This window comes from Lynx canadensis, chromosome D1, assembly GCF_007474595.2.
Source record: "Lynx canadensis isolate LIC74 chromosome D1, mLynCan4.pri.v2, whole genome shotgun sequence".
In the NCBI taxonomy this organism is placed as follows: Eukaryota; Metazoa; Chordata; class Mammalia; order Carnivora; family Felidae; genus Lynx; species Lynx canadensis.
Genome location: NC_044312.2, coordinates 96,222,969 through 96,239,079, shown reverse-complemented (window position 1 = coordinate 96,239,079; position 16,111 = coordinate 96,222,969). Strand labels below are relative to the sequence as shown.

At 40.4% G+C, this 16,111-nt stretch overlaps 1 protein-coding gene across 1 annotated transcript in view; it reads right to left on the bottom strand.

Moving 5' to 3' along the window:
- Window positions 1–16,111, bottom strand: part of TTC17 (tetratricopeptide repeat domain 17) — a 128,210-nt gene that overhangs the window by 33,596 nt on the left and 78,503 nt on the right. Inside the window, 5 exon segments of the mRNA XM_030331057.1 lie at window positions 473–593; window positions 7,538–7,609; window positions 7,612–7,690; window positions 8,405–8,524; window positions 8,526–8,665. Of these exon segments, the coding sequence (XP_030186917.1) occupies window positions 473–593; window positions 7,538–7,609; window positions 7,612–7,690; window positions 8,405–8,524; window positions 8,526–8,665 (532 nt within the window).

Here is a 16,111-nt window from a genome sequence, read left to right as displayed (position 1 = left end):
CTTAAACGGTAGGAAAAGGGCCAGCAAAAGAGAATGAGCATTCAAGGAGGCAAAAGCAGTTATCGGAGAGGCAGCCTTGTTCAGCTTGTGTCTTGGTAGGTGTTTGTAAATCTGGAAGTGCTCTGGCTCCCTCTTTGAGTGCGTTATGTCAGTGAGAGAACACAGGGTTTTCTATAAAAGAGGGATCCAGTCTTCAACTCAACCTAAGTAAGTCATAAAAACTTCTGGGGGGGCTTACAAAGTACGGATGAAGGCACTAAGAAGAGAGGGCATGTTCACTGTCTCAGCAAAATGGGCTGAGTCCATCTGTGGCCTGTGGTCAGCAACAGTGCTCCTCAGAACCACCAACCCTAAAAAGGACTACTCTTCAAATAGTTGCTGACAAAGAAGGGTGCCCCTGTAGTCAACTGAGGCTCAGTGGGTTCACTGGTACACAAACGCCTTGAAGGATGAAGCAGTTTAAGATACTCACTCAATGTTTTTTGAAGAAACCGCGAGCCAGGTGCTCACGATGGCAGTCAGCTCTACCCAGCGGAGTTTGAGGCACTCATCCGGGCTGGGCCATCCCAGACTCTGGTAGTCACGCTTTTTCCCTAGAAGAAAAGCATGGCATCACTTGACACAGCTAGAACCAAACAGAACCCACACTGTCTTCTGCCCGGTGATTACTTCACCCCGGCTGGTGTCATTGGAGGTGCCAGTCATTCTTTTAGAGAATGAAAATCTTGTCACGCACGGCAAAGGGACTATAAAGATCAAGTGAGTTAAGTCTTGTTCTCAAAGACAGGTGACAAAGTAAAAATAAACAAGTCCTTCACTGGATTTAAGACTGATCAACATGAGATAAGAGCTAAGAATACATTTCACCAAATTTCAGTTTTACTCCTCTACATTTTTATTTTATAAAGACAACTACAACTTAGGAGAAGTATTTCTCGCTAAAGCCGGGTTTCTCCATCTGGCACTACTGACACTGTAGGCTGGACAGAGCTCTGCTGGGGGCTGTCCTGTGCACTGGAGGATGTTTAGCACCACCCCTGGCTTCTACTCTATAAAGCCCAGTAGCACCCTCCCCAACATGTGACAATGAAAATGTCTCCGGGGACTGGCAAATGACCCTTGGGAAGACAAAAATCACTCCTGGTAGAGAACCACAGTTGTAAAGAACAGCAGCAGATGGAGAATAATGCGATGATGAGAAGTTATCATTTATTTCCAGAGCACTTACTATGTGTTCAGGCCCTGTGCTAAGTGCTCTACATCCACAATCTGCTAAGGCAGGTTTCAGTCCTCATTTCTCAGATGAGAAAATGGAGGCACAGAGAGATCAAGTGACTTGCCTAAGGTGACCAGGCTAGTAGATGGCAGAGCTAGGATCCAGATCCAGGTCTGCTTGAGTCTAACATGTATGCTCCCAATCACCATGCTATTTATTTATTTATTTATTTATTTATTTATATTATTTCTTTATGAAATATAATTTATTGTCAAATTGGTTTCTATACAACACCCAGTGCTCACCCCAACAGGTGCCCTCCTCAATGTCCATCACCCACTTTCCTCTCTCCCCCACCCCCCATCAACCCGCAGTTTGTTCTCAGTATTTAAGAGTCTCTTATGGTTTGCCTCCCTCCCTCTCTATAATTTTTTCTTCTCCTCATGGTCTTCTGTTAACTTTCTCCAGATGTGAGAAAGTGACTTATTTCACTTAGCATAATACCCTCCCAGTCCCATCCACATTTCTGCAAATGGCATGATTTCACTCTTTCTCACTGCCAAGTAGTATTCCATTGTATTATAAACCACATCTTCTTTATCCATTCATCAAATGATGGACATTTAGGCTCTTTCCGTAATTTGGCTATTGTTGAAAGGGCTCCTATAAACACTGGGGTTCACGTGCCCCTATGCATCAGCACTCCTGTATCCCTTGGGTAAATTCCTAGCAGTGCTATTGCTGGGTCACAGGGTAGTTCTATTTTTAATTTTTTGAGGAACCTCCACACTGTTTTCCAGAGCGGCTGCACCAGTTTGCATTTCCACCAACAGTGCAAGAGAGTTCCCGTTTCTCCACATCCTCACCAGCATCTATAGTTTCCTGATTTGTTCGTTTTAGCCACTCTGACCGGTGTGATACCGGCATTCTTCTCAAAGCTAGAACAAACAATCCTAAAATTTGTATGGAACCAAAAAGACCCTGAATAGCCAAAGTAATATTGAAGAAGAAGACCAAAGCGGGAGGCATCACAATCCCAAACTTTAGCCTCTACTACAAAGCTGTAATCATCAAGACAGTATGGTCTTGGCACAAAAACAGACACATAGACCAATGGAATGGAATAGAGACCCCAGAACTGGACCCACAAATGTATGGGTAACTAATCTTTGACAAAGCAGGAAACAGTATCCAATGGAAAAAAGACAGTCTCTTTAACAAATGGTGCTGGGAGAACTGGACAGCAACATGCAGAAGGATGAAACTAGACCACTTTGTTACACCATTCACAAAAATAAACTCAAGATGGATGAAGGACATGAATGTGAGACAGGAAACCATCAAACCCTGGAGGAGAAAGCAGGAAAAATCCTCTTTGACCTCAGCATCAGCAAGTTCTTAGCTGACACAACTAAAAGGCAAGGGAATTAAAAGCAAAATGAACTATTGGCATCTCATCAAAATAAAAATCTTCTCCACAATGAAGGAAACAATCAACAAAACTAAAAGGCAACTGACCGAATGGGAAGAGATATTTGCAAATGACATATCGGACAAAGGGCTAGTATCCAAAATCTACAAAGAACTCACCAAACTCCACATCCAAAAAACAAATAATCCAGTAAAGAAATGGGCAGAAGACATGAATAGACACTTTTCTAAAGAAGACATCCAGATGGCCCAGACACATGAAAAGATGCTCAACATCACTCCTCATCAGGGAAATACAAATCAAAACCACACTGAGATATCACCATGCCATTTAAAGCTATACTGAACTTTTAAGATTTTATTTTTGTTTATTTATTTTGAGAGAGAGAGAAACAGAGACAGGGAGCTTGCGAGCAGGGGAGGAGAGGGAGACACAGAATCTGAAGCAGGCTCCAGGCTCTGAGCTGGAGCACAGAGCCTGATGTGGGGCTTGAACCCACAAACCATGAAATCAAGACCTGAGCTAAAGTCGGACGCTTAACTGACTGCAAGCCACCCAGGCGCCCCTATACTGAGCTTTCAAAGCTCTCTGTTAATGGATACCCTTCACAGGTACTTTGTGTGTGCAGAATCTGCACTTAGACTGACCAGCCAAGAAAAGAAGAGAACTAAGTCTTGTTGGGGAAGGGGTCTTCTGGAGGAATTACAATCGAATGAATGGACAGGAAGGAGAACTTTGGTTCTATATAACTTTTTTTTATAATGTAGGAATTTACCAACAATGGAATACTGTTTGAGGTGTAGGCAGGGCTTTAGATTTAAATAAAACAGAAAAGAATAGTTTGGAAGAAATTCAAATGAACCCTGTTTAAATGAATAACTGAAATAATTAAACCATAAATTTCACAATAAAGCTATTTTTCTTTTATGGTTAAGAAATTCACTTGAAAAATATTATTGAGCATCTATCACAAGGGACTGGGAACCATGTTGAGACACCAGGGGTACAGAGGGGAATAGTACAGAAGGTGCCTGTCCTTGAGTTCACAGTCTAACAAGGAAGGTAAACAGAAACAAATCCTTAGGGTACAACAGGTGAGAGCAACTAATTGTGCACAAGTACCAAGGAACGGATGGCATGTGAGTCTGAAGTTTATAGATGAGTGATATTTTAGTACTGCTGAGGTGGCAGAAGGGCATTCCAGGCAGAGGGAACAGCACGTGCAAAGGCAAGTGGTAAAATAAGAGCATGGTTAGTTTAGAAAAATAACAGCATGAAGGGTAGAGAGAGGCTGGCTTATACAGGGTCCTGTACACCACACTAAGAAGTTTGGACTTTATTCTGTAGGCAATGAGGAGCCTCTGAGCCCACATCTCTCCATCTGGTTCACAGAAATATCCTAAGAGGCTCTGTTAAATGTGCTGCTGAAATCTAGTTACACTGTGTTTATAGCACCTCCCTGGTCTTCCAGTCTAGTAACCCTCGCCAAAAAAAGGAAATGAAATTAGTTATGCATTATTAGTTTTACTAGTTCTTAGTAAATCTACAGTGGTCCTTATTGATCTCCACTTTTCCCCATGGGCTCACAAAGTGTTTTATAATTTGCTTTAGAACTCTGTCAGGATTTATCGTGAAGCTTATCTCTTGGTAGTGAGGAGAATCTGTATTTATTTGGAAACTGGGATAATGAACCTCTCTAGATGTCTGGCATCTCTGCCAAGCTTTAGAACTTTTCACGTTAGTGACACTAAGTAGTTCCATGATGTCATTTGCAAGTACATTCAATGTACTACCTGGGCCTACACACTTGAATCCATTTAAAACTGCTTAAGTGTTTTCCCAGCATCTCAACCATATTGAACTTTAAAGTTTCATTTTTACAGGAAATTTTTAGTTTTTTGTTTGTACAAGTAACATAGGCTTATTATAAAATATTTAGAAAATGGAAAAGCATGTAGAAGAAAATAAAAATCACCCATATCCCTATCAGCACCCAGAGATGATCACTCACAACATTTTGGTGTATTTATTCTCTCTTATACTTATTTCTATGTACTTGTTTATTTTAGCTTCTTTCATCAAACCCATGAGGTCATAAACTGTAATGTGTACATTATTTTATATGGTTTAAGAAACAGAAACATGGGGCGCCTGGGTGGATCAGTCAGTTAAATGTCCGACGTCGGCTCAGGTCATGATCTCGCAGTTCATGAGCCCAAGCCCACAGCGGGTTCTGTGCTGACAGCTTGCAGCCTGGAGCCTGCTTTGGATTCTGTGCCTCCCTCTCTCTCTCTGCTCCTCCCCCACTCGCACACGGTCTCTCTCTCTCTCTCAAAAATAAACATTAAAAAAAAAAAGGGAGAAACACTGCCAATTATTTAAAATATCAATCGTAAGATACATCTCAATTGCAGAGATACAGAATGTGAACAAGTGTAGTCAAAGTATAGTATATTTACTATTTTACAAAAATTAAAGTATTCTCTATGCTATTTAATAAACTGCTTTTGTTCACTTACTAAATTACAAACATCCTGGCTGCACAGTACATAGCATCGACATGCTGTAATTTATTTAGGCAATTAACATTTAGCTTGTTTACAATTTTTTATTATGATAAGCAACTCAGGTCAATCTTTGTACTTCTGTCTTTGACACCTGTAGGATGATTTACCTGGGATACATTACTGGAAGTAAAATTGTTGGTTTTTCTGATACCTATGGTCAAATGATCCCCAAATTCATTTCATTAAGTCTGTGTATTGCACATTTAAAGACAGTTTGATAAACAAAGATGGAATGTTGCTGTTTGTTTGCACATCTTTGATTGCTAGTGAGGATGAACATTTTCCAACATGTTCACTCGCCAACTTATGTGTGTATATTTGGTGAACAATCTATATATTTGCACATCTTATAAAAATGCTGTATTTTTCATGCTGATTTGTAATTGCCCTTTAAATGATATTGATATCCTTTGCTTATCACATATTATGTAAAAGATATACAAATATTCTGCAAAAATAATTTGTTTCAGTCCTTTGCCCTTATATTTTATGGTGTTTTGGTGCCAGAATTATTTTTCTTTTTCTCCCTGCCTTAGAAAGTTCTTTTACACCTGAAAGTATATATTGCCTAAATTTTCTAGTATTTTTTGTAAAAAAATTTTTTAAATGTATTTTTGTGAGAGGAGAGAACGAGCGAGCAAGGAAGGGACAGGGAGAGAGTTAGACACATAATCCGACACAGGCTCCAGGCTCTGAGCTGTCAGCACAGAGTCCAACGTGGGACTCGAACTCATGAAACTATGAGATCATGATCTGAGCTGAAGTCGGATGCTTAACCAAGTGAGCCACCCAGGTGTCCCCTCCTTTTTTATTCCCTAAATTTTCTACTTTTATGATTTCATTACATTTACTATATAACTGATTGGAATTTTCACTTCCATAATGATGTTTTACATTTTGAACACCCTTTTCTTGTTACAGAAGACAGACCTAGTAGAGGAAGTGTTGCTTTCTTTCTGTAACCTGTTCACACATACTGTCATCCTTAAACAGTAAAGCTACTGCATGTTTTCAACTCCAGTCATGACAAGATGTCCTTTTTGGGCCCTTAGTATTTTTCACAAGTAACAGTTCACTCTGGAATATAGCCAACATGATCTCATTCTTTATATTTTATTATGTGCCCTCTGCTTTCAGTTGGTAAGTACACCAAATTAAATAAGACATGTTTTCATGAAGTTACCTTGGATTTTGATGTCTAAGACAGTGACAATGTCCTTAAAAAAATTTTTTTTAAAAGGACATTTGAGGGGCGCCTGGGTGGCGCAGTCGGTTAAGCGTCCGACTTCAGCCAGGTCACGATCTCGCGGTCTGTGAGTTCGAGCCCCGCGTCGGGCTCTGGGCTGATGGCTCAGAGCCTGGAGCCTGTTTCCCATTCTGTGTCTCCCTCTCTCTCTGCCCCTCCCCCGTTCATGCTCTGTCTCTCTCTGTCCCAAAAATAAATAAACGTTGAAAAAAAAAAAAATTAAAAAAAAAAAAAAAAAAAAAAAAAAGGACATTTGATCACCACTATTTCATTGCTGGAAAAGAAAGTCAAGTGGACCCATGGCAATGGGCCTGAACCTGGGGTTCAGAGATGCACTTCAGGACAATTATGAACCCTAAAAGTATATGACAAATTTTGATGTATATGCATTTTTCCTGGGAGTGGCTCCAAAGCATTTATTCAATACTTAAAAGAGATATCAGACACACAAAAAGATTAAATGTTTAAATAAATATTCATCGAGTCTTATGTGGCCAGTTCATTTATAGCACTTTACACATATAACTCCTATAGTCCTCACAACCACCCTATAAGATAGATGTGATCATTATCCCCATATTAAACTAGACTATCAAGAATCAATAGGATACTTAAGCTCAAGATGATAAGAATATAAGCCCAACAGGGACGCCTGGGTGGCTCAGTCAGTTAAGCGTCTGACTTTGGGTCAGGTCATGATCTTGCAGTCAGTGAGTTCAAGCCCTACATGGGGCTCTGTGCTGACAGCTCAGAGCCTGGAGCCTGCTTCAGATTCTGTATCTCCCTCTCTCCTGCCCTTGCCCCACTTATGCTCTGTCTCTGTCTCTCTCTCTCTCAAAAATAATAAACAAACATTAAAAAAATAAAAAACAAAAAGAATATAAGCCCAATAGCCAATGGGTAAAAAAATCAAGTAAATGTCAAAACAAACTTTTTATGCCAATGTCTGGTTTCTTGTTCACTTAGCCTCATTACCTTCTCATCTGATCCCCTTCAAGTCACAAACGCATTCTCAGTGAGAACTGACACAGTGAAATCTGAAAAAAGAAACTGGCATACTGTACATTCAAATTTACCTTGTGGCCCAGGAGATGCTACCTTTGGGCCAGTGATCTCCAGGTTTGATTGGTAACAATGCACATTTCTGCTTGATTTGGTTCTACCTTTTTGCCAGGGGTTTTCTTCTGCTCTCCTTTGGGTTTCTTTACACGTTTGACCTGGAATGTGATCTGGAAAATGGAAACATGTTGGGGACACGTTAGACCAATTATCAAACTGGTGGCTTTAAGAGTAACCAGTCCTGGGGCGCCTGGGTGGCGCAGTCGGTTAAGCGTCCGACTTCAGCCAGGTCACAATCTCGCGGTCCGTGAGTTCGAGCCCCGCGTCAGGCTCTTGGCTGATGGCTCCGGAGCCTGGAGCCTGTTTCCGATTCTGTGTCTCCCTCTCTCTCTGCCCCTCTCCCGTTCATGCTCTGTCTCTCTCTGTCCCAAAAATAAATAAACGTTGAAAAAAAAATTTTTTTAAAAATAAAAAAAAAAAAAAAAAAAAAAAAAAAAAAAAAGAGTAACCAGTCCTGTGCTAGAGAGGATTCTCTCCTTCTGTTTAATTCTTAAAGGTATAAATGAAAAATGTTTAGTAAAATAAACAAAATAACTTAGCCCTGAAGGGCATATAAAGGAAACTGAAAATTAAGGTGCCTGAACTGGGCAGTTCCAAGTCTGCAGGCTTTGAGTGCAGCTCAACGCCCTTGCACTCCCTCTGCCTCCTGAAAGAGTTGGCAATACAGAAGTACTGTGAAATGCTTCTTGCAGCATGATGCCAGTGTGAAGGCTGACTGGAGAGTGGAATAAAGCAGTGCCACACCCCAAGAGCTTCATCACACTTTGCAAACCCCTACCAAGACCTGGGTACAGTTTGGTCTGACTGGAGTTGGCAAACCTCACCCATTCTGTTGCTTCATCATCTTCACTTCTACAGTCTCCATAGCAAGAGCTTCTGGCCACTCCATCCTGGGGACCCTTCTTCAGTACGCGTATCCCCTGCAAGTCTAGACGCCGCCCCTTTCATCTCCAGTGCTCCCCCAAAGCCTTCCAGAGGCCATGCCTGTTGAAATTCATCCACCAGAGCCAGTATCTCCTCAGACATTTTTGTTTCATCTGAATTCTCCATCTCATCAGAACCATTGCTCTCCTCAACCACTGTACCTGAAATTCAAGTGCCCACATGGTATTAAAAATTAGATAGTACTCACTAAAGTACTTGAATGACTCCAACCTCGCTTTTTGAGAAGTTTTGGTCCTGCCTAGAGGAACTTCTATAGCCCACCTCATAATAAAAATACCATTCATCATCTTCAAAATTCATAATAAACACCATCTTTGTTGTGTAGCTTTGTCAAAGGCTGGATGAAAACAACAGCAGCAGCAAGATGGCAGAGAGGCATAGAATATGTCACTAGTGAGCATGAGGATGGCTATTTTATATACGTATTTAAAAACAAAAAAGACCAACTTGCTTTAGATATAAGACACAGATGGCAAAGATGAAGTTTGTTATGATGTTATTTATTGAATAGGTGGGATTATTGAAGCTTTATTCAAATAGCATATGAAATATCATAGATGTATATCCAGGCCATACAGTCTAATTGCCTTAACTGAATGATGATTTAATGGGAAATTATCCTAATTCCACATTTCAGAGTCCCATTTTCACTAATGGCTATGTATAAGAAATAATAATAAACTAGTATAATTTTTTTTTTTTTTTGTAAAATGGTTATCAAGACATTATTTGTTATGTTGCTCAAGTTTCTTACATAAAGACTTCCATGGATGCTCCCCAGTGCAATGGCCTAGAAAACTTCTCTCTCCTGAGAAGTCAGTGTGTCCACTGTTCTACATTAAGGTTACACAACCCTATAGGTTCCCCTCTGTACCTAGATAACTAGGAAAGCTCAGGGCAAAAATTCATCTGAGTTTCTTAACATAATGCTTCCTTTTGTAATAAAATAAGTAAACCTTAGTATTTAACTTTTGTTATTTTGAATTAATGGCTGACTCTTATATTGTGTGCTCCATGAAAGCCATTTCCATTCCTTTCTGGAAATAGATAGGGTACAAAAACAAATAAAACAGAATGCCTCCTTTTGTAAGGTCACCGGACGACCTGAGAGCTTGGGGTTGATTGCTTACAAAATGCCAGTCTATGTTATTCTGGTTAAGTTACCCCAATAACCTTAGGTGGTAATTCTGGCTGTTCAGTGATTTAGAACATGGTATTAATAAGGCCAAGGTCAGGAATCTCATATCCATATTGACCAGACCTATACCCTAGTGAGTAACCCACATGAGAAATGTATAGTATTAGTCTCTGAGGAGGCGTGGGGTGAGAAGATGTCTGACCACAAGGCTAAAAGCAATGTAAAGCTTTGAGCCCTACTCACATGAGGTCTGCAGTTGTCAACCTTGACTCTGGTGGCGTCTCTATCTTCCATCCCACTTCTATTCCGGAAAGTAGGAAGGTCTGTTGTCAGGCTGGGAATCCCACTAGAAATCTGTTATTCTTCTTGAAAAAGTTTACGCTTCTCCATTTAACAAGTGACTTGGAATATACTGCTCTCCTTTCAGGTAAGTGTCTTTTAGGTTTTTTGAACCAATCTGCTGGTTTTTATTGCTTATTATTATCATTATTATTAATGAAGTTCTGAAAAAAGCATGAAGTAAAATAGGGGTTTGTAAAACGCATTTTTCTTTGGGCTATTCAGATAAAAATGGTGGTAACTTGTCTAAATTAGTAGCAAGTAGTATAATGTAGGGTTGACAAAGAGTTCTACTTTTCAGTTTCTATCTTGTTTTGCTACTTATTCTGAATGTCCAAACATTGTACCTGACACTTACTAGGTGCGGTTGTAGGATGAACGAATGGAATTCAGGAATAATTTGGTTTGTGAGGTTCTGGAGGATTGCTGCTCCTACTTTGTCTTGTCGCTGCTGGAAATTAAAGGGACTTTTTTAAAGTCTAAGGTTTACCTTGTCATGGGTTAAAAGCAGGCGCCATGTCTCTAACAGAGTCTGGCATCCTATATGATTTACAAAATTTTCTCAGTAGCTAACTCAGAAAAGCAGTTGGACAGGGTTATTGTAGGGACCCTAAAAAGCAACTTAATTAGAAGACTGGCCTGCCGTCTGACTTGTAGCAACAGAATTCTAATATTCCTCATGTTTTTTTAGCTTCCTCTCCTTCCTTCTCCTATGGCTATCATGGGATTCCTTGTACTGGTCCTGAGACCGGAAAGGGTTTTTGATAGATTTGGCTGCAGCCAGAGTTATGGGCTTAAAGAAAGTGGCTTCTGGCCAAAGGTAGACTGCAGGTAACTATTCCCCAGTGTATAGTTGAGCTGCATAGGGATTGCTGTGTTTGGAAGCCTTATTCCAATTTCCATTATTTCCACTACTGCTATTTAGAAAGCATTCTAAATAAATGAAGTTGTTCAGTTTGCAAAGAGCTCTGCAAGCCCAGGTCCAAAGGCTAATGCTCCCCTACGCCCATACCATACGGTAATATCTATCATTATTAAAAGTTTCTTAGAGAAAGGGCCTTTCATTGATGGAGTCAGCATTCCAGTCAAGAGAGGACTATGGAACTTGCTGCAGGCTTTCCCTGATGGCAGCCATTATCCTTTCAAAGGCTGCAGGGGTTGGGGTAGTAGCAATTCCTAAGAACAGTGCTAAATAAGGTGAGGAATGGGGAGATCAAAATGTGCTATGAGTTTTAAAAACATTAAATCAGTCTTTATTTTATTTAGAGCCTACGATGTGCCTATCTTCCCATGCTAGGAGATAGAGAATCTGACTCTGAGGTATTAAATTACAGTTGAACAACATGAGGATTAGGAGTGCTGACCCCTGCACAGTTCGAAAATCCACATATACTTTTGACTCTCCAAAAACCTTAACTACAAAATAGTCTACTGCTGACCAGAAGGAAAGCCTTACTGATAACATAAAACAGTTGATTAACATGTATTTTGTATGTTATGGGTGTCATATACTATATTCTATAATAAAGTAAGCTAAAAATGTTACTAAGACATAATACGGGAAAATACATTTACAGTACTATATTGTATTTATTGAAAAGAAATCTGTGTGTAAGTGGATGTATGCAGTTCAAAGCTGTGTTGTTCAAGCATCAACTGTATAATCAATTTGGAGACACAAAACTACATACATTAAACAATCAGAGAGCAATTACATTTAAATATTTTTTTTTCCAGAGGAAACGCATAATTGAATGTGGTCACAACATGCTTCTTCGAGGAAGCAGGCTAGTGAGGCGGGATTTAGACAGAGAGAGGGCCTGGGGAGGGCACTCCCAGAGGGAAGGAGCATATGGAATAATATATACTCTCACACCCATATGTACAAATACGCAGGTGTAAGGAAGAACATATGTGAAGGCATTACTACTTTCACAAGAATTCGAACAAAAGAATGTATACAGATGATCTCAGCAACAAGATACTTAGGGAAGGTAGGGTGAATACTGAGGATATCTGGGAAAGTCGGGAGCAAGACTAAGCGTTAAAGGGAGGCCTCTTGTTTGTCTAGCAGAAGAATAACAAGACGAGAGCCATAGTGTTTGTGAAGGTTAGAGTGGTAAATCACTTGGCATAACTGGGGGTGAGAAGGAAGACAGAGGACAAGAGACCAATTAGAAGGCATTTCAACAATCTATATATAAAGTTTATTTAAAGGGAAATGGCTTAGGGTGAGGTTTGTAAAAGGGGAATTAAAACAAATTTTTTCAATGTTTATTTTTTGGAGAGAGAGAGAGAGAGACAGACAGACAGACAGAACCTGACGCAGGCTCCAGGCTCTGACCTGTCAGCCACAGGCCCGATTCAGGACTTGAACTCATAAACCGTGAGATCATAAACCTGAGCCTAAGTCAGACACTTAACAGACTAAGCCACCTAGGTACCCCTGTAAAAGGGAAAAGTTAAAAGGGAGGGGAAAGAGGTACTTGATATTTCAGTGGAGAGAAAAATGGAATTTGGTGGTTAAATGGATATCATAACAAAGAATAGCATAAGTTTAAAGATGATTTCAGGATTTCAAAGCCTAATGTGAAATAATGATATTTTTTTACTATGTGAAGTTTCTAAAAAAAATTATTACTTATTTATTTTGAGAGAGAGAGAGCATAAGCGGGGGGGGGGGGGGGGCGGTGCGAGAGAAGAGAGAGAGAGAGAATCCCAAGCAGGTTCCATGTTGTTGGTGCAAAGCCCAACACAAGGCTCTATCTCACGAATCTGCAAGATCATGACCTGAGCCAAAAACCAATAGTCTGACTCTCAACTGACTGAGCCACTCAGGCGCTCCTACTATATGAAGTTTTAGAAATCTGTGAAAATGTAAACAATGCTGTTTACAAAGACTATGGAATTAGGAAAGGGCAACGGATACAACATGTTGGGATTTTCAGGACACTTACTAATAAATTCATTTAAGCATTTGTTGCTTGTGTCCAAAAATGTGCTGAGAGCTCGGAATATACACATCTCATGTAGCTTATGGTCTAGGTTAGAATGGATGGAGGTAGCATAGCTCCAGGCATTGTCTAATAAGCAGCTGGAAATACAGAATGCAGGTCTGGAGAGAGGTCTGGACTATAGTGGGATCTCAGAACGTTTTAAATTATACTGAAAGTAAGAATAAAAAGTAAATATTAGGATTTCTGCTTATGGGACAGATGGTATGTTATAAACTGAAAACAGAGAACCTGCAGGATCAATATCTCTATTAATCTTCTTTACTTCTTTAACATGTACCATTTCCATCTTGGAAAAAGGAGAATAAATATTATGAAGTGAAGAGACTGCAAGCACCACAGTGAGGCTCAGATGAGTCATGTTTTCTCACTTGAGAATCCTATCTCAGAATATTAGGAAATTAGAGTTGAGTTTGAGCCATGTCAGGTAATCTGTTAAGAATCACAGGACTAGCAGAAGTGTTGAGAGATGGAGAGAAGCATATGTAGTCCTGAATTTAAAAGGAAAAAAAAATCTGATAAAAAGAAAAAGGAACGAGAAGTGTGGGGGGGGGGGGGGAGGAAGGGAGAGGGAGGGAAAGAGGAGGGGAAGGAAGAAGAGGAAGAGGAGGAAAGAGGAAAAGGAGGTGGAAGGAGAAGAAAAAGAAGTCCAGCATAATCTTGCAATGTTCAGATACACCTGGAGATTCAGGGTTAAGTGTGAGCGCCTCAGTTTAAGAGATTTCAAAGCAGAGCACATTCACAGAAAAGCGACTTGGTGAGAGTACCCCAAAATCATATTAAATGAAAGACTAAAGAAACCAAAGGTGATCCCATCAAAGGAACAGTAGCTGATATACTGCACACAAAAAAATCAAGCTTGACAAATATTTTGCTAGAAAGATTTTTTTTTTTTAATTTTGGAGAGATTACTTTGAGAGTGGTAAGGTACTAAAAGCCCTAACAGGAGCTGTTCAAGGAAATGAGGACATTTAGCTGAAGGAAACAAAAACATGGAGGGGCAGGGTAGGTAGGAAAAGAATCATCTTTTTTTAAAAAATTTTTTTTTTTTCAACGTTTATTTATTTTTGGGACAGAGAGAGACAGAGCATGAACGGGGAGGGGCAGAGAGAGAGGGAGACACAGAATCGGAAACAGGCTCCAGGCTCTGAGCCATCAGCCCAGCGCCCGACGCGGGGCTCGAACTCACGGAGCGCGAGATCGTGACCTGGCTGAAGTCGGACGCTTAACCGACTGCGCCACCCAGGCGCCCCAACTTGGACCTTTTTTATTTTTTTATTTTTTTTATTTTTTTTTTAAATTTTTTTTTTCAACGTTTATTTATTTCTGGGACAGAGAGAGACAGAGCATGAACGGGGGGAGGGGCAGAGAGAGAGGGAGACACAGAATCGGAAACAGGCTCCAGGCTCCGAGCCATCAGCCCAGAGCCCGACGCGGGGCTCGAACTCACGGAGCGCGAGATCGTGACCTGGCTGAAGTCGGACGCTTAACCGACTGCGCCACCCAGGCGCCCCAAAAGAATCATCTTTAAATGTGATATTGATGAGACACAAGACTGACTTTGTGAGCTTCAGGACCAGAAATGAGAAGCCACATTTTAGCTCAATATTAGGAAAGACTTTTGAACAACCAGAAAATGGAATGGGCTGCCAAGGGGAGACTGAGCTCCCTTTGACTGGAGCAGAAGCTGAAGCCCCACAATGAATCATTGAGAGGGAGTGGGACATCAGAAGAGGAGTAAAAGAAAGTGACTGTATTGGGTGAGAAACAGTATTAATAATCTTGGAAGGGAGATTCATTTCAAGAAAAGTTTTAGGGAGCAGAGAATGAAAAGGTGAGTTCTACATTCAAAACAGAACAGATTGACAGTACACAGAGGTAAAGATCACACATTCAAAGAGATGACCAGCAACAAAAAAGTCCCTCCTTCAAAATCTGACTCAGAACATCTCTTCTAGAAAATCTTGCATGATTAATACCAACAGGCTGGAGTACTAGACTGTGGTTTCTGAAGCCACCCAGGGCACATTCTACCTTTGAAAATGATACCAGAGAGAAACACATCCCTCTGTTTCACAAAATAAGAAGAGTATACTGTGGAATTAGACACATTTGTTTTTAAATAAGGACTCCACCACCATAAGACCCTCGGGCAATTCTGTCTTGGAGTTCTAGAATTTTCTTTAAAAGGCAGTGATCTGGGGGCGCCTGGGTGGCTCAGCTGGTTGAGCATCTGACTCTTGATTTCGGCTCAGGTCATGATCTCTGGGTTCGTGAGATTGAGCCCTGCGTCCAGCTCTACGCCGACAGCACAGAGCCGGCTTGGGATTCTCTCTCCCCCTCTCTCACTGCCCCTCCCCTGCTCATACTCTCTCTCTCTCAATCTCTCTCAAAATAAATGAATAAACTTAAAAAAAAAAAAGGCAGTGATCTGCTTCTGAAGTCATAGTGTAAAGCTGCAGACTACCTTAAGATTTTAATGCATAAACAATGGTGTAATACTTAAAGCCAGTAATCACAAAGCACAAAAGGTTTAAATGAAATCACTCAGACTCGGTAGGTAAGAAAATGATTCACTTCTGAGAAGACGACACCAAGTCATCAGTTTTGATTTGCACCAATGATGTTCTTCCTTCTTTGAGCGGGGTCAGTATAGCAAGAGAAAACTAGGAATTTCAAGAGGATACCTCAGAAAAGCATATAATCTTTCCTGGAACAACTCTTGTGCAAATGCCAGGGCTCCCTTTAACTGCACAGATGTTTTCTGAGCAGATACTGTGTATATGTACTTGTGAGGACTGTGGTTCACAAGCAGCCTCTAACAGATGCAATAGAGTCATACCTATGTGTACAGAAGTGAACGTTTACTGACTTCCAACTGTGTACCGGGCTCTAAAATAAATGTTTCCTGTTATTTCATTAAAATACTAATCACTTAAGGCATTTTTTTTGTTTAGTTTTAAATTAAAGAGGTAAGGGAAGCTCAGAAAGATAACTAACTTGCCCAACTTGCCCAACTAGTTGGTGGTGGAGCAAGGACATAGTAGCATTATTTCCAACTACAAAACCTATGTTCTTCCTTCTACAGCTAAAGT